The sequence below is a fragment of the Planococcus citri genome, chromosome 3, assembly GCF_950023065.1.
Source record: "Planococcus citri chromosome 3, ihPlaCitr1.1, whole genome shotgun sequence".
In the NCBI taxonomy this organism is placed as follows: domain Eukaryota; kingdom Metazoa; phylum Arthropoda; class Insecta; order Hemiptera; family Pseudococcidae; genus Planococcus; species Planococcus citri.
In genome coordinates this window covers 28,402,568-28,427,596 of record NC_088679.1, presented here as the reverse complement: position 1 = coordinate 28,427,596, position 25,029 = coordinate 28,402,568, and the positions used below count along the sequence as shown (strand labels likewise).

The window sequence follows — 25,029 nt, the reverse complement described above, 5'->3', positions numbered from 1 at the left end:
CCTTGTATACCTACCTGTCTGTGCCTACCAATATATACCTACCTACGCATTAACGGTATCGTTAAAAAAAAAAGAACGGAAATTACCATTTTTAATTATTTTCCAATCACGAAAATGAATTAGTGGAAAAAAATTCGCCAATCGTTTCCCTTATATTTCCGAGTGCACGCGAACGTGTCGATTAGAAAATTTTACCCAAGCTGGGTTGAAATTGAAAATTTTCGGAATATTGTGTCACCAGGCTTCGCGCTTCGCCGAAATATTATTTTGCCGATTCGGCTCCGCTCACAATCAGTCAAATGATGCGTTTTAATTGTACGCTACGCTCTGTGTGGTTTGTTTACGTATTAATCACACGCACGCGATGATATTTAAGAGATTTTTTCTCTTTATTAATTACCTATACGTATACGTATATACGAAAAATCCTAATTAAACGAAACGGTGGCGCGTGTTAATTAGTTAATCTCGATGGTAATTTTCGATTCGTGCATGTAACGTTATGTCGTTCGTCCTGTCTACCAAAATAATATGCATTGAAAAATCTTACTCGGAGGCAATTTATAGCTGTTTTAAGCCCGATTAATTTGCATTCTGGGTGCAGTTTTTTTTTTGCATTTTGCAGATTTGTTCTAGATTATAATACATTATCATGTACATGCGGTTGTAGAGTTTTTTGTTAACATCTGTTTTTTTTTCTGTTGGCAGGATTGATTATAAATGGTGGGAAATCACATTTCTCAATTTTGAAGAAATTTCGAGCTGAATTTTAGATTATCGAGTTCATTTTTCGAGTTGGAGTTCAGAAGATAATTTTGTTTCAATATTTTGAGTTGTTCTTAGTCTTAGGTAAATTGAAGAGAAAATTTCCTTTTATTTTTTCCAGTATTTTCCAGCCATTTTTTTGGAAAAGAGTTCCCTCTCATTTCCTGGAATTTTCTACAATTCTAGTAATTCTTCAAACTGAATTTGGAAATATTTGCTTGATTTTTTATTTAAGAAATCATTTGATTTTAATAGGCTCATAAACTGTTTATTTGAAGTAGATTTTATGTGTGAAGTTTCCATTCAAGTTGAGAGTTTTTTTCAACTGAATTTTGGAAAATGAGATTTCAATTATTTTGAGAAATTTTCTCATCAAATTATGGAAGAACTTCCTCTTGAGCTTTTGAGCTTAATTTTGAAAAAAAAAACTTTTTTCATCATCAGATTGACTATAATAAATTTTTAATGATTTTTCATACCTAAATTTTTTAAGGATTTTGAAGCTATGTATTTGTCTGGTGAAAAACCTCTTTTAATTTTAAAAAAAATCAAATTGAGTTTTTAAAAGAGATAAAATTTATAAGATATTCTTTACCATGATCTAGAATAATGAGCTCTATCTTGTTATTGAATAGTTGAAATCTGAAAAAATCTTGAAATTTTCCGAGATTACTTGAAAATGATTGAATTAAAAAATTTTTGGAAACACTTCCATGATATTTCTGAATCAAAATGAGGAGGGAGGATAAAACTGTTGAATGAGTTTCAATTTTTATAAACGAATAAAGTTCGAATTTTTTTTCAAATTCAATCTTCTAAATGCGTTTGGGAAATATTTCTCAATGAAATTTTTCGATTCTGAATTCCATAAAAGACGAGATTCCTCTTTCTTGGGGAATTTTGGGTGAAAAATTATCAAAATGGCAAATACAAGGGGTTTCGAAAACATTTACGTATTTTTTTTTACTGTTTAGGTACCTATTTATTTTTTTATAAAAATTTAAATTAAAATTTTTCAGTGAATTATATTTTTTTTTTCAGTTTCCGGATCGTGTACATTAATGTCGGGGTGGTATTGGCCTTTCAAATGGCCTAAGGCAGAAGAAAAGCCGAAGGAAGATGAAAAAAATCGTTGATGAATGATTGATTATTTATCTCAGGCTCTTCATTTCTCATCTTCAGCCCTCCAGGAAATTGATCTCTTGGACAATAATTATTCCCTCCACCCTCCTCTCCCCTCCACCACCAATAGTCCTATAAAAACAAGACCACGGTGCGGTTTTCTTAAAACGAAGTGTGAATCAGGGGTTCTCAATTCTGCAATACTTATGAAAAAATTAATTATTGATAATCTAAAACCATAAGTAATCAACTACTGCAAATTTCTATCTAACTTTAGATTGTTTATGCAGCGTTTTGAGTAATTTTTACGCAAATTTATCAATATTCATGAAGTTTTGAACAATATTTGTAAATTTTTAATAATTTTGAGTCGACTTCGGTCCACTTTTACAGCACTTTCCGCATAACTGATGTCAGTTCAGCTGTTTTCAAAGCATTTTACCCGAATTTTCAAGCGTATTTCAGGAGTAATTTTTTGTATAGGCAATTTTTAGCAATTTTGGCGCAAATTTGACAATTTTCGAGTCATTTTAAATATCTTTAATCAATTTTTTTCTAATTTCGAAGTATTTTTAGAAGATTTTCATTAATTTGAGCTCAAAATTCATTTTATGTAAAGTGCTTCAAAACAGCTTCTCCCAAATTCAGTTCAATTTTTTTGTTCAATCAATTAAACGGTTCGAGTGGGAAGGAGGAGGAGATGAAAAATGTGTTTTTTCCTATTTATCATCTTTCATTTCTGTTTTTTTTTATTATTTTTTAGTAATTTCCCTTCATTTTGATGGATTTTTAATTGAATTTTGAATTGGGAACCTTTCATTTTGAGGAATTTCCCTTTGGGAAATTCTTAATCAGATTCAATAAATAATATTTCTTCTTATTACGGTTATTATTGTTCAATTTTAGCACCTATCTAATGAAATGTACATTTTTTTTTCGATTGCAGAAACAGAAAATGGAATTGTATTTATACCGAAGGCCAACTGTATCTCGCAGAAATTCACTCAAAACAATGGTAAATATTTTTAATCAACCGTTTACTCGGTGTTTAGCAGTTAGCTCAAATACCTTAGAAAAATCCTATAGATATGGTAGAGCTGAAACAATCGAAACGGTCACTGGTATTGACCCCAACGACGTCGGAATTTCATAACACAGCTCGTATGCCTGACGATTAAATATTCGCGAACTGAACAATATTATACAAGTACAATTGAACATGGTACTCGAGAACTCGAACTCGAACCCCGAATGAGTCTGAGTCTACATAAGTTCAATCAATTATAAATATCGCCATTAGCTAAACCCAGGCGACTGCCGGTTTCCGAATAATACAATTACAATTATTAATACGCTCGTAGATATCATGAAAATCGTGCCCTAACGCCTGGAAATTTAATTCGAGTGCTAAAATTCACACACGGTGTAATAAAAATGTAATCGAATAAAAGAACGAACCTTCCTGAACGCGAAGGTGGAGGTGGTGTAAATATTTTGAGCATTTTCACGCGCGCCGAGATGTAAATACGAGAAAAGGTACAGATGTAAACGACCTAGTAGGAGTAAATTTACGAGTAGAATGAACCGGGAACTGGAGAAGAAAATCGATAACGAGAAAAAGGCCTGGAAAAGCACAGTTTCCCGGAACGAAAGATGCCCAAAAAGGGATGAAACGCGGCTCGAGTTAACCTCGTTTGTGACGTGCGTATAATATTTGCTGTAAGGTACATGTCGTCAACTTTCGATTTCTTTTGATGTGTTTGGTGGATGGAAGCTTGGAATTTTGCAGTGTGGGAAGATTAAGAGATTTTCTTCGAGTTGGGGGTTGATGAGTAAAGAAATGAAAAAGGCTCGTGTGGGAGTAATAAGTATACTGTAAAAATAGAAAATGAAATGAAATATTAATCGATTCGTCGTAAATGTTCGAGCTTTTGTTTGTTTAATAATTTTATATTTTTCTTATTTCTTTTGATTGGGCGAAACTCGTGTAAATATGAGAAATTACATCGAAAGATTATTTTTACGAATCGATTCATCATCTTTATTGGCAGTCGACGAGCTCTTGATTTTTAATTTTTAACCTTTGCAAATCTCCCACTATAACTAAGTATTCTACGTGTTATCAAATATGTAAAATATTATTTAAAATAAACAAATAATCACTCACGTTTGCTAAACGTTGGAGAAAATCTTGGAATCAAATTAAATCATACACACAATCACTACACCAACATACTAATTAATTCGTTCGGCACAAACACTGCTTCGAAGTACTTCGTCGTCGTAAAATAAAAAATTGCAAAAAACTAAACAATAAAATCGCGAAAAATAATCAACGAAAATCGTTTTAAAATGAGAGAAAAAAAGTAATAAAATATAAAATTCACCGATTAACAGAGACCGAGTTATGGCGCGAAATGATATCCACGCGAGGTTAACATTGAAAAGAAACTGTTATCATAGTTTGTATGATCTGACTCACCGCGATATTGTGTTCTACGTACTTGCGAGTAATGACAGCAGAGAGCGTGCATACCGTAGCCGGCAAAAACCTGCGTAATCAAGTTCATCGGAGACAAATTATGCTGAAACAGCTGATACGTGAGAAAATGGAAAGTGCTCGACAGCTCGAGTAGCTTTGGATGGACTTGGAAAGTAACGTTATTTTGTTCGTTTCCTCGACCGTTTGGCTGATTGGTTTGTGGATGAGGTGGGGTAAAGTTGCGTTTTGGGAAATTTTGAATTTTATTTTTCGAATTTTGGACTTATTTTCATTTCAATTAATTAATTTAGGTTTAAATATTTGTTTTATAATTTTTTTGCGATTGTCAACTGATTCTAACTGGTTCCAATAACGTTTTCTTGTCTTCTGCCAGGTCTCTTTTGGGGAAAATACTTCAAATTACAGTCGTGTTTTTGGGAGCTGAATTCTCTCTTGATGAAAAATTAAACGTAAATTTTGAAAAATTGTGCTTTATACGTATTATGTACAACTTTTTTTCTCACCTGTGAAAACTCGAATTTCATCTGTTGGTTAGTTTTCTTGGTAGAGTAAATACAGTTTTTCAAACTGGAAGATCGGTTTTGTAAAAGGAGAGGGGCAAGTAATCAATTTTCAATAATATTTGATTATTATCTGTTTACCTATATGTAATTTAATTCCAAAAATTGACATCATCATTTTGTAGAAATTCATTTTCATAGGTTCGAAAAAAATTGAATAAGTACGTACAGGTTTTCGATTACAAAAAAATGTTCATTTCAAGATTTTTAAGACTTTCAAAAAACTGCAGTTGAAAAACTTTATTTTTTGAAAATCTGACAATTTTTCATTTTTTCCTGTTTTGAATTTGAGAAAAAAAATTCAAAATTAAGAAATTTTGATCAAAATTTTAAAAAATGTTTTAGAAAAGCGCTGAATACGAATATCAAGTTATTTGTTTGAATCAACCTTTCCAACGCTCTTCCCATTGGTCCCTCAAATTTTCTGAAAATGGAAAAAACATGGGCGATGCAGCTTTTTGCACTTTGAATTGAATTTCTGACAGCAAAAGTCTATACTGGTCGATAAAATCGAGGAATAAAAATTGTAAGTCGATACCTAAGTTGTAAAAAATTCCACAAATCTGGTTGAAAATCATCGAAAGTAGGTAGTGAAATGGTCCCATAATATTTAAAAAGCATAACCACCTATTTCGAATTCAGTATGTTTTTCAAAAACTCCAAATGAGAAATGTCGAACATTTTCCAACAATTTTTACTCAAGTAGAAACATATTTTTCTGAATGGGGTAGTTGGCCGGGGGGGGGGTATTCGTCCGTTCCCCTGCTGATGAAAATTTGCTTCAATTAAGATTTTATTCAAGATTAATTTACATAGCATATTTTGTATGTGTCACAATATTGAACTGTTACGTTATTTTTATAGAATTTGAGAAATACTTTGACCACAGGCTCATCAGAAGAAAATGGTCATAATCCAATTATTGAGAACGATATAGAAGTACATGTTGATCGTGTAAATGGAGTGGAATGGTACCTAATTTTTGTAAGGAATGTGTGTTTTTCACCTTTTGAACCAATTTGTTCAAAAATATTCGCTCTCGCTTCGTTTCAATTTTCAGCATGATTTTTTCTCCATTTTCATAAAATAATTGCATAAGACGAAAGATTTTTAAAAAATGATTTCAAATTTCAGGGTTTTCTTAGTTAATTATTTTTTTTTAAATCTCGGCTGTTTACATTAGTGTGTTCTGTTTCTTTTTAAAAAATTATTTTCAAGGAGTAAGTTAGAATCTATCAAGTAACATTGCGTAGATATGCAATTTTTTTTACCCCAGAAGAAAATTCGATTGATTTTTGGGATCGAGAAGGGTATTTTAACTCTGAAAGAGGGAAAGGAAACGGTGGAAAAAAGGTTGATAAGTACCTGCGAGTAGGTACAATTTTTTGAAAAGAAAAATCTGAACAATTCCAAAAAATGAAAGCCTTCATTCCTCCATTCAAAGTTCAACTTATTCACTTCATTCGAAAATTTTCAAAATTTACTCTTTACCTATTCAAAAAAAAAAAAAAAAAAAAAAAAAAAATAGTGTGTTTAGGTAATCTAAATAAATTGTTCCTTTTTGGAGACTTTGAGTGATTGGATAGAATAGGAATTGAACGAATATTCGGGGGTGAGATTTCGTGTTAAGAATTCATATCAACTTTGCTCTCAAATTTGAACTGCATTTTAAAATTCATCTTTGGAAACAGGGGCGTAGCCAAGGGGGGCGAAGGGGGCCATGGCTCCCCCTTGCGAGCGAAAATTTGAAAGAAAACATGCAAAAATGGATGTTTTTTTGTTGTTCGGACCAATTTTTTCTAAAAATTTTCGCTCTCGCTTCGCTCAAGCAGTAATTTTGCCTTCATTTTCATAAAATCACCGCACATTACGATAGGTTTCCAGAAAATTACCCCTCATTTCGATTTTTCATGCCTAAAAATCTGGTTTCGCTCCCTCCTTGAGAAAATCCTGGCTACGCCACTGTTTGGAAATTCACATTACTTCGAGGTGCTTATTCTTAAATGTCTCAAAATTTCCATTCACGTATTTGTTCACGTACTTACATTGCTTGAAATTTCATTTTTTCCGAAAATTTTGACCTTGAACGTTCAAACCCGCCAAAAAATGAGAAAAAAACAGGTTTTTCCCAATATTTTTATTTTTTTGAACATGTTGCAACGATTTTTCAGCTCCACAAAAAATATATGTTTTACTTTAGGATGCAATTAAATTTTTGGAAAACTTTTCAACCTTTCTACTCCCCCCCCCCTTCAAAAAGACCAAATATGAAAATTGGTTATGGAAAAAAATTTCACACACGCACCTAACTGGTGACTATTTCCTGTGAAAGTTTCAAAATTTCTGAACCACACCCCCTCCGAAAAACGAGGATTTTGAATTTTGAACATGTACGGAATATTTCTGAGGTTAGGGTGGGGAGGGGGTTCGACTCAAAAATTTTTTTGGATGGTGTTACATCAAAACTAACATTTTGGGCGAGTTTTGTCAAAATCGGAGAGAAGGAGTGTGCGGATTTCACTATCTCATCTTGAAAGGCTCTTTAAGTTATCTGTTGACTAGTGTTGAACTGTATTTCCAGACATGAAAGGAGTAGTTGAGATGTAAAAATGTCATTGAAAATTTCAAAATATGTTTCAACAAATAAATTTTTAAATGCTGAATTATTCTTATGAGCACATCAGTGGAAAGTTCAAGTAATCGTTGTCAACATTTTTAGAAAGAAAAATTTTTAAATAAACGTGAAAATCGCTTAAAATGCCAATTTCTACAAAAGCTTTATTAAATGATTATTTAAAAGTTGCAATCTCAATTTTTTAATGAAATTTTAGTAAGTACATACATTTAAAACAAAATTTCAAGGTTCAATGTTCATCAGTTCTCTTGCTATTTCTGATTTTTTGTAATTTTTTCTATTCTTTCGTAATTTTAGGCAATTTTTATCATACAAATCAATGTAGGTAATCCATATTTTTTGATGTTTTGGTACTGTACAGTCCTTTAGCCTTCTCAATGTCATCCTTTTTAAAATTAGGTACCTACTTGCTTCATTAATTTTAGTTGAATTTTGATGTTTTGAATGACGAATTCATTATTTTAAAATATTGATTTGTGTTACTACTGCAGTGACTTTAAAATTCAAAAAATTAGCATAAAACTCTTTATAGTTTTGAGAACTGAATTTCTCCATTTTTGTCACGTGATTTCCAAATACGAGTAGGTAGGAAATTATCTCTAAAAACTAATGAGAAACGTGACCAAATCTAATCCTCCTTTTGTCGCTTTTCAAAAAAAAAAAAACAAGCCTACAAATTGATAATTTATTATAATATTTTCCGTTAATTCAAAGCGAAATTAATGAAAAAGAAAGACAGAAAAAAAGGAAACAGAAAAATAGTTCGTACATGTCGTATTTAATGAAAATTTTTAACGAATTTTTCTCCCACATCTATTCGACGACTTGGGCACCTCTCGCATTCGCGCTAATGATGGGCCAGTTAAAGACCAGTGGACGAACGAAGCAATATATTCAGAATAATGGGAAATTTCAACCTACTTCATCGATGTAAAAGTTAATTCAATTTACTTTTACATGCCGATGACCTACTTATTAAATTTTATTTGTTGTAAACTAAGTAAACGTTGTGTGCATATGTGGATACTAAAAGTAATTTATATTCATATAAATGTTATAGGTATACTACACATAATGGTGCTTTCGAAGAAGAAGACCGAGTGAGAGAGAGAGAGAGAGAAAACATATGTGCGAACACAAAAGACACGTTTATATACAAGATTTTCTGCAGGTTGCCACACACAATGCTCATTCTTCTAAATTGATCTGTCCAACGACCAAATAACGAGCTACCAGGCATAAATGTCCCTAAACAGAACTGAGATGTGTTGGTTGTTTGATTGATTTTGCGAAAAAATTTTCTAATCATAAAGCACGATTAACAAGTACTACCTACGCTAATAAAGAGACTTCTGCTGACTGCAGAGTCTGGATAATCACTAATCACCAGTGATACATTTTCGTTGATGAAAGAATCGACTATCGAGCGAGATGTACCTAGCTACCTACGTTTATCGGAAAATTACTTCGAGGAATAGGTGCGATAAAGAGCTTAATGCGTAAAGAGGTCATTTTCACGCTCGAAAACGTACGGCGATTTTTTTTCTCTCGACATTTTTCTTTTATTCTTTTTATTGATATTTGACATATTTAACTTTCTCCGTGGTATTCTGTTTTAGCAAAAAGAATTCACTCGCAGCGTTTAACTGTCGCATGACGAGATCATACCGATTGACCAGATTCGCCGATATGCCGAAGCCGATGCATCGGTACCAAGACCTACCTATCTGCAGACTGAATACAGATACATGTACGATGGAATTTTTAATGTCGTCTCGATTGCTTCTATACGTAGTATAAGCTACACAGCCGAGTATTCGCGTATGTGTATCAGGAAATGTAGGCGTGCATGAAGAAACCGTCTTGTTTGATGGATTTGCAAGTAGGTGAGTATTTTTGTTACGTTGCTTAACATATGGGAGCTGTCAGATGGATAATTGAAGTGATACATTTCGTCGTTTTATTTTTTTTTGTTACAGACATGAGAAGAGGAAAGCGTTGCATGTTGCCTGAGGTCAGTTCAGAAAGAACAGTGAACTTTGTTGGCATTTTGGAGTCTTGTCGGAATCGTCCTACGTTACGAGTATGGTGAGTGGAATCTTTCTCTATATTTTCGTATGGAAGGGGTCGTCGGACTTGATTTGTGTTTTGATGAATTAATTAGGTACTCGAAATATATCATGTTTGTATTATGAAAGGTGATCTACCTGCATGAAAATGTTGCCAAATTCAGAGTCACAAATTTTACAAAAGTGAATTAATTTGAACCTCGAGGTGGTCAAATGATCCCAATTTTGATCAAGCTTCGTGAAAAATGATTCAAAATTCAAAGGAAAACTATTTCTACATTTTCAAAAAAAATTGAAAAATGTTGAAATTTTATCAAACCAGTAATGGCGATTTTTTGATCAAAATCCAAAAAGTCTTTGATTTGAAACATTTCGACTGCGATATTACTCCTGATTTATTTCAAGTTCATGAATTTTTTTGATGCTTCATTTTGCGATCCAACATAGGACTTTCACGAAGTTTTTTAAAGTGTACAAACATAGATCAAAAGAGCCGGGCAAAAATTTATGAACTGTCAAAATTTCAAGTGCTAAAGTGCCTTTTTCGTTTTTGGTGAATTTTGAAAATTAAATTTAGGCCAAAAATGAGGGGGAAAATCAAAATTTTACCAAAAATTGACCTAGAAAGCTGAAATTTGGGATAAACCATGTTCTCGACTTGCAAAATCGATTGGAAACTGTTTTAACCCGTTTTGAGCAGTTCTGGAGCTTCCAGCAGATTTTTGAAACTCGAAATTCCCACAAAATTTCATTAAGTAAATAGAGTCGGAAAGCCGAAATTCATTCTGCAAACTAATTTCAGTTCGCTACGAAGTCCACTACTGGATTTCAAGTCGCTTTGAAGCCTTCAGCGACTTTTTGAAAATTACTGGAGCCTCCAGTAGATTTTTAAAACTTGAAATTTCCCCAAAATTTCATCAACAAATTTTATGAAGTTTTTTGGAAAATTGGAATTTTTAAATAGTAGCTGAAAACTTCAACACCTTTTGAAACCACCATGCAGTCGACTTTATATCGTATTGAAATTAGTTTTCGGAGTAAATTTTGGGCTCTTTAACTCTATTTTGATTGAATATTGTGAAAATTTCAACTTTCAAAAATCTGCTGGAGATTCCAGTAATTTTCAAAAAGTCGCTGGAGGCTACAAAATGACTTTAACCCACCCGAAGTCGTCTTCAGATGGTGTTAAAATTGGAGTGCAGAGTAAATTTTGGCTTTACATCTCCATTTGATGAAATTTTCCTTCGAGTTTCAAAAAAATGCTGGAGGCTCCAGAACGGCTCAAAACGATTTGAAACAGTTTCCAATCGATTTGGCAGGTCGAAAATAGGGCATATCCCAAATTTCAGATTTCTAGGTCAATTTGGTGAAATTTTGATTTTTTTTTCTCTCATTTTTGGCTTAAATTTTATTTTCAAAAATTCACCAAAAATCGAATAAGACACTTTAGCACTTGAAATTTATTTTGACAGTTGATAAAGTTTTGCCTGCTCTTTCGATATATGTACTTTGTATACAGTTTAAAAATGCAAGACCCTTGACAATTGAAATAGGTATAAATGACCAAATTGAAAATGTTCTTGGAGCTGCAAAACAATTTCTATTTATTTTAATTATTTTTGAAAAGTCAAAAATTTTTAATGGAATTCTAATGAATTTTCATGGTATTTTAAAAAGATTCACCTTCATTAATTTCAACTAATTTGCTGATATTTTGAACAATTTTTTATCAACTTTTGACCAATTTTTTTGGACTTGAACAATTTCTCAAACTATTTCAATGATTCCTTGAAAATTTTCCAATACTTATACCGATTTCAAGTACTTTTTCAATATTTTTTTCATTTTCAGATAATTCACTGTCAAATTTTTTCCTACAAATTTTCCTACATTTGATCAATAATTCAATCTTTTTTTCAAGATTTTGATAATTTTTATGTAGGTATCTCTGCCTTATTTTAATTAATTTGATGCATTCCAAAAAGTGATGAATTACAAATTTTGCAGGAATTTTTTGAAATTTCCAACGTTATTGAATAATTTTTGCGAATTTTTTGGTAACTTTGACGTATTTTAACAAATTTTTATAATAGATACCTACTCGTACATATTTTATGTACCCAATGATTGTACTTTCATGCAATTCAAACAATTTCGAGAGAATTTTCTAAAAAAACAAATTTTGCATTTTGCAAACTCTATCTCATAATAACACTGTAATAAAGGCTTTCTGCGCATCTATTTTCGTTAAAGGGTATTCGTACATGACATTCATTTCAATTGCAGCTGTCAGACTATCCTCGCATCTCGTTCAGAACATTTTGGAAATCCAAAGTATTTTTCGGAAAAATTAACGTTTCTCAGTTTCTGAGATTCATTTAATTACGTGCCTTTCTCAGTGAGTTTCTCTACTTCATCGCGCAAATAAATCCGTTTGTAAGTACCTACCTGGAATATCTAATATGATCTGTTTCCTCGCACCTCCTACGAAACACCTCGTCTTCTTCATCTTCATTTCGCTGGGAAACTTTTATCTTTATAGTATTTTTTCTACGAAAATATATCAACTTCCGTGTCTCGTTCGTTGTTCCATTGTTTACTAATTTAGCCATTACACTAATGGTACCGATAATCTGAATAGGTAAATGACAAAACGAGTAACGAGTAGTCGACTCGTATTTCAAATTTTAAAATAGTGTATTTCGAGTGATAATCTCTTATAGAGAATTGGTCTGCCTGAAACATGGTCTTTGGTCTTTGGTCAAATAAAGAAGATGAGCGTCGTTGGTGTATAAAAACCTTGGCAAATGATGGATGGTGAATGACCCGTAGGTTAATGAATGAAATGAAATGAATGATGGGAACGTAATAGTATACGGTATACGAAGCTATCGTGATAGTGTTTCGTTGATGATGCGGAGACACTTGGCGTATTTTTCACCGACAAAGTACGCATCTTCGTGTAGATTTTTGAACTAAAATCATGTACTTACTTTTTTTTTCGCCACTACGGTGACGGGAAGTGAAAAATTAGGCAGTGAGAAATAATAGAAGATTTTTAGAAGTTGTTTTTTTTTTCAAGATTTGTCGTGATAATTACGTAGTGTAGGTACCTACTCGTAAGAATTGGGATTTCTCTCTCTTGTAAATTTGAGAGCATGAGATGAAACAAAGGGGAATTGTTGAATTTGTAGAGGAAGATGAGGGAAGAGAAGGGATATGAGGGAAGAATGTTGAGAAGTGATGATTGTCAGTAATACATACAGTATATTTGTCTCTAATTTTAAAACACTCACTTGAGCCATCTCTTTTGATCATATGAGGAGGTGGATAGCAAAACGCAATAACTCCATTTTTGGTTTTTTTGGGAAATTAGGAAAAATTGTCAGGAGGGGAAGGGTGGGGGTCGAGTTCCGAAATTGGTGTCAAATGAAAGGGGAAGGTGCCACAAATAAAATTTCCACTCAATTTCAAAATTTCGGTCACCTGGGTAAGCACAGTGAGGAAAAGAAAAAAAAGTTATTGCGTTTTGAACGCAAAATATTTTTTTTGGTGTTTTTCTGCAAAAAAAAACGTATTTTTTATTTGAAAAAATTGATGTTTAATCGAGAATTTTCGATAAAAAACAATTAAAAAACTGGAATGTGAAATTCAAACAATTCCTGTGTGTGATATGGCATTCAGAGAGTGGCAACGAAAGCACCATTTTTTTAAGTAACTCTTACCCAACGATTTTCAGTACCCACCCGATGAAAAAAAACAGTGTTACCACATCTGCGCAACTGAAATGTATAAAAAGTAGTGGAGTTATTGCGTTTTGCAAACAAAATCTCATTTTTCAGTGCATTTAGCTCTAAAATCAGACTTGTTTTCCTCGATTGCGCTATGATATTCAACTGATGGACAAAATCTGACACCGGGAATGGATTCACCGTTGAATTTTACATAAGGATAGATATCAAACTCAATTTTCGTAATTTTGGAGTTATTGCGTTTTGCTATCCACCTCCTCATATTATGGTCAGATGATGTGATCATTTTTTTCTGAATTGGAACTGCTCTTGCTCCTGAGCTTTCCACAGCTTTGACATAAGATACTCCTATCTATGTAGGTGTTTTTCGCACTAAATGAAGGCGTCTCCCCCATCAAAATCAGCAAATTCTTGTGCTAATACACCTGAGCAATACACAAGCGAATAGTGAAATTCTCAGTTTCATTTCACTCATGTTAGGTACCTACTACCTACCTATTGGTCTACTGGTGTAAGAAACTGAAACACATTTCAATGAAGTCACAAGCATCACTATCAGAATCAACTTTTTCATTTTAATCCTTGCATTTCACGTGATTATATGTCGATTAGTTTTTCAAGTACCTTACAGTTTTTACGAAGGTGACGTTTTTAGCTTTTATCTCTACTTTCCGAGTTATAAATTTCATGTGGTTTTTTTGTGTTGATTCGCTTAATGCGTATTTCATGTGCAATGTCGATAAATATTCGAAAGGTATTTCTGTTTTCTAAAAATAATCGAACTTTATTTAATCCAATATCAACTGCTTGCGAAGATTAGGTTGTACCATGATTTACGATTTAAAGGATTTTACTCTCAATTTTTTAACGAGTCTTTATCAAAACTAAAAAAAAAGAGATAATGTAGGTCCTAAAATTTGAAAAGTAGGTATCGTAGTTTTTTTTTTGAAAATAAAGGAAAAATATTTTTATTGAAGTTGTCTACTAATTTAAAAATTTATATGAGCTTTAATAAACAATTAAAAATTGAAATTTTCTTAGTTTTTACCAGATTCAGATTGTTTCTTCGAAGTTTTCACTAACGAATTCTTGTGTTTTTCCAAATCAAAGCCGAACAATTTACTCAAAAACATATATTTGAACAAAAACTGAGTATTCTTCTTGATAACGGGGCTTGTAGTTATAAATAAGAGCATTTCTTTCATCTTCATGAGTTGCAAATTTATTGCTATTCAATTTAGAAAGCTTCACTAACACATCGTAGAAGTATCGATTTGCTTGAATTGCCGCTTCACTGTGAGGTAAATTTAATTCTTCTTTCCATTCGAAAATCGCTTTTTCTGGATGGAATTGAACTCCAATAAAAGGATGCTCCTTGTGCTCAATGGTTGCTATGAATTTCAATCCTCTTGAGCTGACGCCGGTTGATGTGATTTTCCAGTTTTTTGATAATTTACGCGATTTGGTGAAATTTTTTTGAGTTGTACACCAACTAAAAATTGTTTAAAATAATATGAGATGAGGTACATGTTTGTCAGATGAATATGGAAAATGGTAAGATAAGAATTGGTGGTCGAATTACTTACAAGTGGTTATTGATAGTTACTGGGAAATATTTCAAATTGATGTAGGTTTGATGATCCATGTTAGCGAATAATAAACTTTCAGTGAATTTAGGTTCGAATTTGAGCGGATAATTTTCCTGATGAATCTTGCAAGTTGTTTGAGGATCTTTATGGCCATTGTACAACACTACGAACGCTTCAAATCCCAAACAAACGGCTAGTATTGGAAAGTAGATTCCTTTTTTGTTCATCTGCAGAATGAAATTTGATGTTTATTTCTTGATTAATTAAAAAGTGATGTTTTTTTTCTGAATTGTCAAAAAAGTCCTATTTTTTCAAAAATTGTTTTTAAAAAATCTTATCTATTTTTTTTCAGTCCTTATTTTTGTCAAAAAAAGAATACTTTTAAAATGTTGATCCATTCAAATAAAAACTCAATTTTTCAAAATTTTAAATTGATATTTTTTTTGAAATTCGAATATGGGAAAAATCTTCAAAACTTCGTCTTTTTCCCCTTTCCTACTCGATTCGTGATTTTTCGCTTAAATGAGGTTTAAAAAAAATTATGCACTCGCGTGATAAAACCTGAAGTAATTTGTGAGGTTGAAATTCCACCATCTTGGCTAAAGCTTATATGTACTATAGTTGAACTTTGTTTCAAAAAACATCCATCGTCTCGGCGTACCCCTCCCCCTCCCATCACAAAATAGATTTTTCTCAATTTTATTCGGATTGGTTTTTTCACTTATCAATTTTACAGTTGTGAAAAAATCTTAGATAAGCATAATTAAAGGATGTAATGATTACACTGACCTCTTCTGATATTTCGATGATGGTTGTAAATGCATCGTAATACGGATATCCAGGTTTTAACTGTGAATCTCCACCAGGAATTACTACTCCATTTATCGAGTACAGTATACGTCTAATGAATTCAAATTTAGGTAAATTCAAATCTCTGAGAGCGTACGTCTCGTAAGAATGGCGAAAATAATGTTAAATTGTCCAACATACTCGTAATAATTGCGATTCCGATTGACAAATATTGGTATTGTTCTGGCTCCTGAGCTTTCCACCGCTTTGATGTAAGATGCAGCTATGTAACTAGATTTACCTGTTCTCCCTTTGACGGCTTCTGTTCCATTAATTACGGAAAATTCTTGAGCCAGTACACCTGCGCAATATGCAATCGAAGAGTGAAATTCTCATTCGTCTCATTTGTTTGCACTGTTTGCAGTGAAAAAAAATGTAAATGAATGAATGTATAAACCTATTATTGGTCTACGGGTACAAGAAACCGAAACACTTTTTAATAACGTCACTAACACCGCTATCAGGATTATCCGTTGGATTTTAATTTCTGACGTCATGTTGTACATTGTAGGTACGTGTTCGAATCACCAGCCACCAATTCGATCCAATATTTTGAAAACTGAAATATTTTCAACTTTTACAGCTACTTATATATTCTACATTTTTCACGCCACGTGATAAGATTAATTGTATAATTCTTATATTCTACATTTTTCACGTGATGAGATTGTTATATACCTACATATAATACATATGTATTTCAAGTACAACGGATTTATAGCATTTATCTTCAGAAACAATGTACTTCTGTATCTTAAAAACAATCGTAAATGTATTTTTAACGCAGTATAAACTTTCAATGAGGGTTTAGATGGTGATCTACTGCATTTCACTCGATGTCTTCGACTTAAGTCCTTAATATCGAAACGCGTGGCTTTGACATTCAAATGGTACTGCGCTTTTTTTGGTTAGTGTTACTATACAAAAGGGCTTCTGAAAATTTTTTACAGATCAAAGTCACACACACTATCATTGAAAGTAACATAAAAGATAAATTGAATCGGTGGGAACGGAAAGGGGCTAAGTCCATTTTCGCACTTTTCAGGAATAACAAAAAACTGATTTATTTGAAAATCAAAAATTTTTGGTAAACATGCTTAAGGTCATTGAAAGAGGACCCCAAGACACAATTTTTAGCTCTGTTTAGAAAAAAAAATATTCACGTGCGCCGGCGCTGTTGCTGCCTAAACAAATGGGACTTAGACCCTTTCTGCACCCAATCGACAAAATTTCTTTTGAAATTGCTCGGGCACGAATGGGGCTTGATTCTACATCTAAGTACATCATTTAGACTGCTATCTCGTTTAAATTGACCAAAAACCCCGTGAGTTCTAAGACTTTTTGCCGAAGTTGTTAATTTTTTCATCATTTTTCAGTTCAGAGATTAACTTAAATTTCAAAAAATGGTCTTCTCAAAAATGTTAGTTATTTTTCAAGGAATCAAAAAAATTTTACAAAAAAGTCATAAATGTGGATCCGCCCTTTTTCTGCGCCCAAATACCACTTTCCCGGCAGTTTTGCGGAAATCTGACATCACCAGTCGATCCGCCGTACTTTGAAACCCCTATATCCGTGAAAAAAATTTTTTCCAAAAATGTGACTTGTTACTTTTCCGTTCCCACCGATTCAATTATAAAAACTATATTCAGACCTTCCGGTAATGGATACCATGAGAATTTTTTTTAATAGCGCCATGATGGCATTAAATTTGGATTAAAAAAAAAATTACCTGCATGGAATTTTGTACGTCTAATTACAGGATGTCTAACGGTCCTGAAAGTCCTGCAGTTGTCCTGCTTTTTATCTTTTTTGACCAAAAAGTCCGGCTTTATTTCAATTAGACTTCTAATTTTCAATTAATTTCTTCTTTTTTTGGAATTTTGAAAAAATTTTGTTGAAAAGGTCTCATTTGCCCACTTTTTTAAAAGTTGAATTACACATTTTTGAGAGCTTTTGCCCTCGTTTCGCTCGGGCTATTTGCTTTTATTTTTCGAAATAACAAACTTATGGTTCAAATTCATGACATGTTCAAAGTTTGAATCAGAAAAATAAACTCCTCCCTTCATTAAGAAACTTTTTTTTAAACTTTTCAAAACACGAATTTTTAAAAGCTTTTGGTCTCGCTTCACTTGGACTCGTTCATTTTTTTTCAAGTTTGTATTTTTAAAAAAAAATACAATTCAAAGGAGGAGTCTTGATAAGAGCCATTTTTTTTGGCACCATATAGTTTTCGACTCGGCCACTCTTAAAATGTTGTAAGTTGTAATAAATGTCTCAAATACGAATCCGTAGTTAGTTAACCCAAAATGACCGTTCTTTTGAGCTCCAGGGGTTCCCAAAGTTGTGAAATTAAAAAAAAATGTTAGTAATCACTGACTATTATTTTCAAAAACTTTTTGAGCGTGAAGTATCTGTTTAAACCGAGCTATTTTCGACCCTCGGGGGGCAGAAATGGTGGAGGGGGGGTTAATTTTTGGGAAATTTTGGAACCATCATTTTGAACTTACCCTTTTGAACTTCGCTAATAAACTTTTTACAATTGATTAGTACTCGTATCTAAAAGACCTCCATCCTACCAAATTTTGAGCTCAATAAAATTTTCCGCTGGTATATTTAAAAATCCAATTTTCCATCATTTTGATATTTTAGGAACCCCTGGAAAACTAGAAACCTGCGATTTGAGCCAAACGCAACGTTTCGAGGCATATACGTATTTAATCATCTAGATGAAAAAAATTTAAGTAAGCTCCCTGTATACGTATTAGTAATTTTGAACCCTTTTTTTAGAGCCCCCCCCCCATTTTAAGCCCCCCTAAAAAAGACGTTTATGCATATTTTTTCAAATAAATCGGATAATTTAAATGTAAAACACTCTAGCGAGTGCTCGATAATTTTTCTTTTGATTTTTATTGTAACTTTCATAATTGAGCTTTTTTGGGTCAAATTCGGAGATTTTACTTTTTGAAATAATGTTAAAATCACGTTTTTACAATTTCAATGAAGTAGCCTCCTTACAAAATTTCGAAGCGAAATGTAATAAACTTCTCAAGTGACTCATCGCACAAAAAAAAACATTGTTTTTTTTCCTTTCAAAATACTGATTTTCGAGAGCTTTGGGCCTCGTCGCTTCGCTATGGCCACTTTTTTTCCTTTTCCATTCTTAAAAAACTTCAGATTTGAAGTTTGAAGAAGAAATGAAAATTTCTATACGTTATATGAAAATTAAGTAAGCAAAATTATATTACCTATCGAATGTCGAAATTGTTATTTTTTTATCTCTTTTACCTACTTATCTTATTTTTAGTTTAAATCTCGGCGGTTTATTTTGAAAAATTAGTACGTATAATTTAATTTCCAAATCAAAATGTCGTTCAAATTTTCCATTAATTTTTTTTACATTTGTTGAAAAAATTTTATTTTGAAAAAGTGCTAGCTTATATTCGCTCAATTTTATTATGTAGTACATTAGCAAGAACCTTGAAAGTGAAAATAAAATCAAAATATTGAAAAATGATAAAATTACATTTTCGACGTCCGCTTATTTGAAAAAAATTTTGATATATTTGAAGACGTTAAAAAATTTTGCATATGAAATCTTTCTCCGCCAACTCTCCCCCCTCTTGAAAAATCCCAAGTGTTTAAAAAACGTCCTGCAAAAGTCCTGCTGTTTTATTTTGAAATTTTGTTTAGACACCCTGAATTAATAAATTTCATGTAAAAGTGTGGTATCAGCTAAGAACTGATTTTATTCATTGTCATAAATTTATTTGCATAATTTTTCCTCCGTTAATATTGAATGGATTTTACATACCTACCTGCTCCGATATTTCAGTCATGATCGTGACGAGTGGTGGTCGCTGGAATCAAAGTTCAAAATGGCGAATAACTGGTCGATTTTCTGCATTCTCTTCAGGAATATTATTCCATTTCTTGAATGAAGCATTAGGCTACAATTTTTTAAATTCCTTATCACGATGATACCGCATATCTAATTGAAGAAAGCACTTATTTAAATATAACTTTTTAAAATATCTACCTGTATGTAGTCCGTGGGTGACTCTGCCTGTACCAACACATTCAATTGCTTGATGGTTGACTCAAGTAGGTATATGCAATTTAAATAAATTTTGGCGTCCTCGTAAATTGATATTGGTAGCTTATTTCCAAATCAACGAGTGCTTTTACGAAATATGTACATGCAATAAGTACTTAATACGAGACAATAGGTGGGTTTCATGTGAGTGGATTGTCTAAATCTTGTTTGATAAAGTTTATCTTGAGTGAAGAGTATTAATTGGATTATATTTTACTTACAAACGAAAGTGTCTCTTCATTTTAATAAATTCGTACGAGCGAGGTGGCCATTCTTGGAATTCACTGAATTCAGTATACTTACCTAATTTGTTTAGTCATCGTCACAATATTTGACTATCATCTTAAAAAAAAAATAGTACTTTTTGAAGCTGTTTTCTAGGAAAATTTATTCATTTAATGCTTATTTTTAGATACATTTCATTTATTTCAAAAATAAAAAATTAACCTAGAGTATTTATCAATAAAATGTGCTTAAATAATACTGACTACAGTGACACAGGGTGATCCGAAATTAAATGTGCATTTTGTTTAATCATTGACGATATTTTATGCTTGCTAAATCTTCAATTAATTTGAAAAAAATTTCAAAATTTCATTTTACGTGTAGGTAATTGAAATAATTATAGTTTTGAAATTTTTTTTATGATGATTTACGTAGCATTTGATCGTCACTAGATTCATAAATGATTAACTTGTCTGTAGGTAGGTAAGTAAATAAAGAAGGAGAGAGTCGTAACAATTTTTTAAAAATTTTACACCACTGTTAGATAAAAAGAGCAAAGTGACTAACTTCTTTGATTGTACGTATCTTGAGGTTAGTTAACATTTTATGTATTGCACCTGTTCCGATATAATTTTTTTCAAATTTAGGAAGTATAGGATTAATTTTTTACCATCTTCTTCTAGAATTGATTTCACCACGTTCAGCACTTCTGTAGGTGTAGGTTTCGAAATAATTTTCCAAAGTTGGTTTTTCTTCTTTTAGGTAACCGTGATCACAGCTCACAAATTCGAACAAGTACAAAATATGACCTCGTTGGAGTGAAAAGTGGTTTATACTGTCTACATAAAGGTATGGTAGGATGGTAGTTGAAACACGAGTGCCTGCTGTCTATTATCGTTCAAGTATAATCTTTGAATCTTATCAGTGGAAAAATTATCTTAGACTTGGAAGTTCGAAACTGAAATTTTAATCAATATCTACCATTAAAAGTGCCACATTGGGACTCGATGTGACTACATATTAGATAGGTACCTACCTACCTAGTTGAAAATGTACACCTGAGTATGGACTGAAGGGTCGGTGAGTGGAAAATACGGATTGTGATTGAAAATCAGAGCATCTCTCTCTTCGATTTTGGTTCTGAACTTGTTAAAATTGAGTTTAGCGAGTTTCACCAGCACATCGTAAAAAATGCGATTGGCTTGAACAACGGAGGGATTGTGAGGCAAGTTGCACCATTCCTCCCATTCGAACGTTGGCTTTTCTGGATGAAATTGAAGAACGATAAAAGGATATTTTTTGTGTTCAGCGCTTGCTATGAATTGCAGTCCTCGTGAAGTGATACAGGTTGAAGTAATTCTCCAGTATTTTGACAGACCTGCCTTGGTGAAGTTACGTTTGGTTGTGCACCAACTGAAAAACGTGGACATTTTATTAAAATTATCGATTTATTTTACCTGCTGCGTTATATGAAGTTGAGTTTTTTGTCGAGTTGTAGATCGTACGTACTCGTGAGCGTGAGCAGTTGCTGGAAAGTATTTCAAACGAGAGTATGACTTGTAGTCGATATCGGCATATAATAAACTTTGCCTGAAATTAGGCTCGAAATGGAGGGCATAATTTTGATGATAAGCGTCGCAGGTGGTTTGTAAAAGTGTATGGTTATTGTCCATCGTGAAAAATGCCTCCAATCCCCAGCAGACGCCCATTATTGGGAAGTAAATCCCTTCATCATTCATCTGCGCCAAAGAAATACGTCGATTTAATATAGAGGCAATTTTATGAAGAAATTTTTTCGATGTGAGACTGACCTTTTTAGCTATTTTGACGATAATCACAAAAGCATCGTAATATGGACATCCGGGTTCTATTTCATTGGAGCCTCCTGGTACCATTAATCCATTTACCGAGTATAGCATACGTCTGAAAGAAATTTTTCGTATTGTACTAATTTCCAAATTCTCGTATATTAAACCTTGATTCAATGTTTGAAAAATATATTCGTACTCGTAATAATGATAAGATTGATTGGTGAAGATTGGAACTATTCTTGCTCCCGAACTTTCCACCGCTTTAACGTAAGATGCTGCTATGAATAATTTTCCAGCAGGATCCATTGAGCCTCCTGGATTGTATCTGGCCCATTCTTGAGCCATCATTCCTATGAAACAAAAATATAATTATTTTTATTGGGTGTTAATAAGAGTAGAAAATATACACAATTTCACTTACCGATGACTGGTCTCGTGGTGCAGTAAACTGAACTACATTTTAGTAATACTAAAAGGAAAATTAACAATTTCATGTCGATCATTGTCGAACCACGTTACCGAATAATCTTGGAAATAATTTGCAAAAAAATTTTGAATTGTGGTGAAAAATTGTAATAACTTATTTCGCGATTTTGACAATCTTGAAACGTTTATGATTAAAAGAAAGGTTCACTATAAAACAATGTGCCAAATTTCTGGACCGAAAATTTTTCGAGTGTTGCCCAGTATCAAGCCAGGTCATGTATGAGAGCTGATTTTTATTTATATGTATTTTTTATACAACTCCATCGAGCTTTTGGAGTGTTTTTTTTTAGACACACCTCACTTCTAATCTGAATAGTACTTATTTAAGGCGGTGCTTTAGGCACCACAACAAAAGTAGGTAAAGTGAAGTTTTTGGAGTGCATATTTCAAACCGTTTTTTTTAGCTTAATAATCAACTTGAAACGAAATGAAATACACAATTATTTATGGTGGGAATTTTTTTTTCGTTTATCGTTTAAAATCTCTATCAATAAGATTCAATTTTCGGATTTGAAGCGAAAAACATATCCATGACTTGCCACTTTTCTCGCAGAGGATGACAGGAATCTTTACCTCCATTTTTTAAAAATATTTTCAATTTTGGAGGCTTCTATATGGGTGGCCTCACATTGTAGGAGGGGGGGGGGCTGAGAAAAGGTTTTTCTTAAAAAAAAGAATCACCTAAAAGAGTATTCTGCTCAGAGATGAAACATTTTCAAATAATTTGTAAGTACCTATACACTATACAGGCATTAATTTTTCATCTTTTCTGATATTTTTCAATTTTGGAGGTTTCATAAAAGGATACTAACATCATTTGGAGCACCAGGTGGTATTTTTCTTGAAAAAGTGGTTATCTAAAAGTAGGTACACTGCTCAGAAACGAAACATTTTCAAAAAATTTATACAGATATGAATTTTTCATTTTCTTGCTGATTTTTTTTGTCGACTTTGAGGGGCTTTATTGGGAACCAACATGATTTGAGAGACCTGGGAAAAGTTTTTCTTGAAAAGGTGCTTATTCAGAAAGATTCTGCCCATAAATGAAAAATTTTCAAAAGATATTTCTACAGACATAATCTTATTATATGTTTTACAAATTTGGTGGGCCGGGGGGGGGGGGGTTATTCAAGAGAGCCAACATCATTTGGGGGTCCAACAAAGATTTTTTTCTTGAAAAGGGGGTTATGTAGAACTAAATGAGATATTTTCAACAAAATTTCCCTAATCATGATTTATTCTCATTTTTGCAATTTTTTAATTTTGGGGGGCTTCTTACTAGGAGGCCAATGTGGATTGAGGGGTGGGGAAAGTTTTTTTCTTAAAAAGAGGATTAGTTAGAAAAATTCTGACGCAGAAATAAAAAATTTTCATTAATAAGACTTTTTCTCATTATTTTTGATTTTTTTTCAACTTGGGAGCGCCTGGCACCACTTTTTTTTACAGATAGGGGAAATAAAAAATTCAGAATTTTTTTCTCACCCGACGTAACAACTTTAGGGAAGGGGAGAGGTAGAAAATTCCAATTTTGCAAAATAAGGTGCACTCTAGTACTTACTTACACATGTACAAATACTTGTTTGAAAGTTGTTCGTTGAAACATTCTGCAACCAAAAAACCCACTTTTAACCACAACTTATTAGCCTAATTTTCTCCGAGTTTTCGCGATTTATATTAAAAAAAAAAAAAAAACTGTTTTTATGCCCCTCGGTAACTGTATTCCCAGCGTTTTTACCCTCGCTTTGCTCAAATCCGTTCGCTTTACTTTTTCGATTTTGAATTTTTCCAAAAAAAAGTCATTATTCGAATTTCAAACTTTTGAAACAAAATGATAAACTTTTCATGAGCAACTCAGTCGTATTATTAAAAAATCATCGTTTTTTTATACCTACCTACCTCTCGAAATACTGATTTTCGAGAGCTTTTGCACTCTATTCGCTCGGTCGGTTTGCTTTTCTTTTTCAAAAAAAAAAAAAAATTATTCGAATTCTATCGTTTTTATGCCTCTTGGAATACTAATTTTCGAGAGCTTTTGCTCTCGCTTTGCTCGGGCCCATTTGATTTTCCTTTTCCTTGAAGCAAACAGTAATATGAAATATTTACAATCAAAATTGAAGAATTTGAGTAAATTTGATTTTAAGCGAACATAATATGATATTCATCTATTTTTAAAATTGATAAGGAGAAAATAAAACGAAAAATTGAAGTGAAACGTTATATACTCGGATTTTTGGCGTCTACTTGTTTAAATAAAATCGTAAGGTGCTTGAAGACATCAGAAAAGCAAACGTTTTTTTACAAAAATTTGGATAAAAACTTGAATTTAAATTTTGACCTCCCCCCCCGTCCCACCTTGAAAAATTCCATAAGTGCTCGAAAAATTACCTTAATAACTACGTTCTTAGGATTAGTAAGTGGTATAGAAGGGCCAACTCTTGATCGCGGCTGTCAATTGATAAAGAAAATACGCCGCGTCATGTGCTTTGAAATAATGTACTCGCAATACTCACATCCAAAAATAAAACATTGCAATAATTATTTAAATGATCGTAGATTTCTTATCGAGCTGG

At 32.6% G+C, this 25,029-nt stretch overlaps 3 protein-coding genes and 1 long non-coding RNA gene across 6 annotated transcripts in view; 1 reads left to right on the top strand and 3 right to left on the bottom strand.

Moving 5' to 3' along the window:
* MESR3 (misexpression suppressor of ras 3) overlaps positions 1 to 4,359 on the bottom strand; it is a 54,398-nt gene extending 50,039 nt beyond the window's left edge. The window contains exon 1 of one of the 2 annotated variants that reach the window (XM_065355698.1): positions 4,055 to 4,359. The gene's annotated coding sequence lies outside the window, so the exon portion shown is untranslated. The remainder of the gene's footprint in view (positions 1 to 4,054) is intronic. The other variant, XM_065355697.1, reaches the window with a different exon arrangement.
* Positions 1 to 25,029, top strand: part of LOC135839603 (uncharacterized) — a 241,553-nt gene that overhangs the window by 157,121 nt on the left and 59,403 nt on the right. Inside the window, exons 15-19 of the long non-coding RNA XR_010557623.1 lie at positions 709 to 849; positions 1,807 to 2,902; positions 8,646 to 9,113; positions 9,205 to 9,471; positions 9,565 to 9,673. This is a non-coding gene — a long non-coding RNA (uncharacterized LOC135839603). The remainder of the gene's footprint in view (positions 1 to 708; positions 850 to 1,806; positions 2,903 to 8,645; positions 9,114 to 9,204; positions 9,472 to 9,564; positions 9,674 to 25,029) is intronic.
* LOC135841195 (gamma-glutamyl hydrolase-like) lies at positions 14,524 to 16,403 on the bottom strand. The gene is made up of 5 exons (XM_065358035.1): positions 16,242 to 16,403; positions 15,986 to 16,145; positions 15,785 to 15,896; positions 14,993 to 15,222; positions 14,524 to 14,898 (listed from the first exon to the last, which is right to left on the bottom strand). The coding sequence occupies exons 1-5, from the start codon at positions 16,348 to 16,350 to the stop codon at positions 14,526 to 14,528; spliced, it is 984 nt and encodes a 327-aa protein (XP_065214107.1). The 5' UTR covers positions 16,351 to 16,403; the 3' UTR covers positions 14,524 to 14,525.
* Positions 20,308 to 22,689, bottom strand: LOC135841023 (gamma-glutamyl hydrolase-like). 2 transcript variants are annotated; one of them, XM_065357802.1, is made up of 6 exons: positions 22,395 to 22,689; positions 22,170 to 22,323; positions 21,974 to 22,085; positions 21,672 to 21,901; positions 21,199 to 21,575; positions 20,308 to 21,120 (listed from the first exon to the last, which is right to left on the bottom strand). In XM_065357802.1, the coding sequence occupies exons 1-5, from the start codon at positions 22,474 to 22,476 to the stop codon at positions 21,203 to 21,205; spliced, it is 951 nt and encodes a 316-aa protein (XP_065213874.1). In that variant the 5' UTR covers positions 22,477 to 22,689; the 3' UTR covers positions 20,308 to 21,120; positions 21,199 to 21,202. The 2 variants fall into 2 exon arrangements, with proteins under 2 accessions (XP_065213874.1, XP_065213875.1); XM_065357803.1 differs by having other exon boundaries at positions 21,203 to 21,575.

What these genes read in the sequence shown, in the direction of transcription:
- LOC135841195 (XM_065358035.1), bottom strand. Translation starts at nt 16,350, where the DNA reads ATGTACAACATGACGTCAGAAATTAAAATCCAACGGATAATCCTGATA. An exon ending in TACCCGTAGACCAATAATAG is followed by an intron (nt 16,146 to 16,241) that starts GTTTATACATTC and finishes CATATTGCGCAG; the next exon opens with GTGTACTGGCTCAAGAATTT. An exon ending in CGGAATCGCAATTATTACGA is followed by an intron (nt 15,897 to 15,985) that starts GTATGTTGGACA and finishes TGAATTCATTAG; the next exon opens with ACGTATACTGTACTCGATAA.
- LOC135841023 (XM_065357802.1), bottom strand. Translation starts at nt 22,476, where the DNA reads ATGATCGACATGAAATTGTTAATTTTCCTTTTAGTATTACTAAAATGT. An exon ending in CAATCTTATCATTATTACGA is followed by an intron (nt 22,086 to 22,169) that starts GTACGAATATAT and finishes AATTTCTTTCAG; the next exon opens with ACGTATGCTATACTCGGTAA. An exon ending in GCAACTGCTCACGCTCACGA is followed by an intron (nt 21,576 to 21,671) that starts GTACGTACGATC and finishes CACGTTTTTCAG; the next exon opens with TTGGTGCACAACCAAACGTA.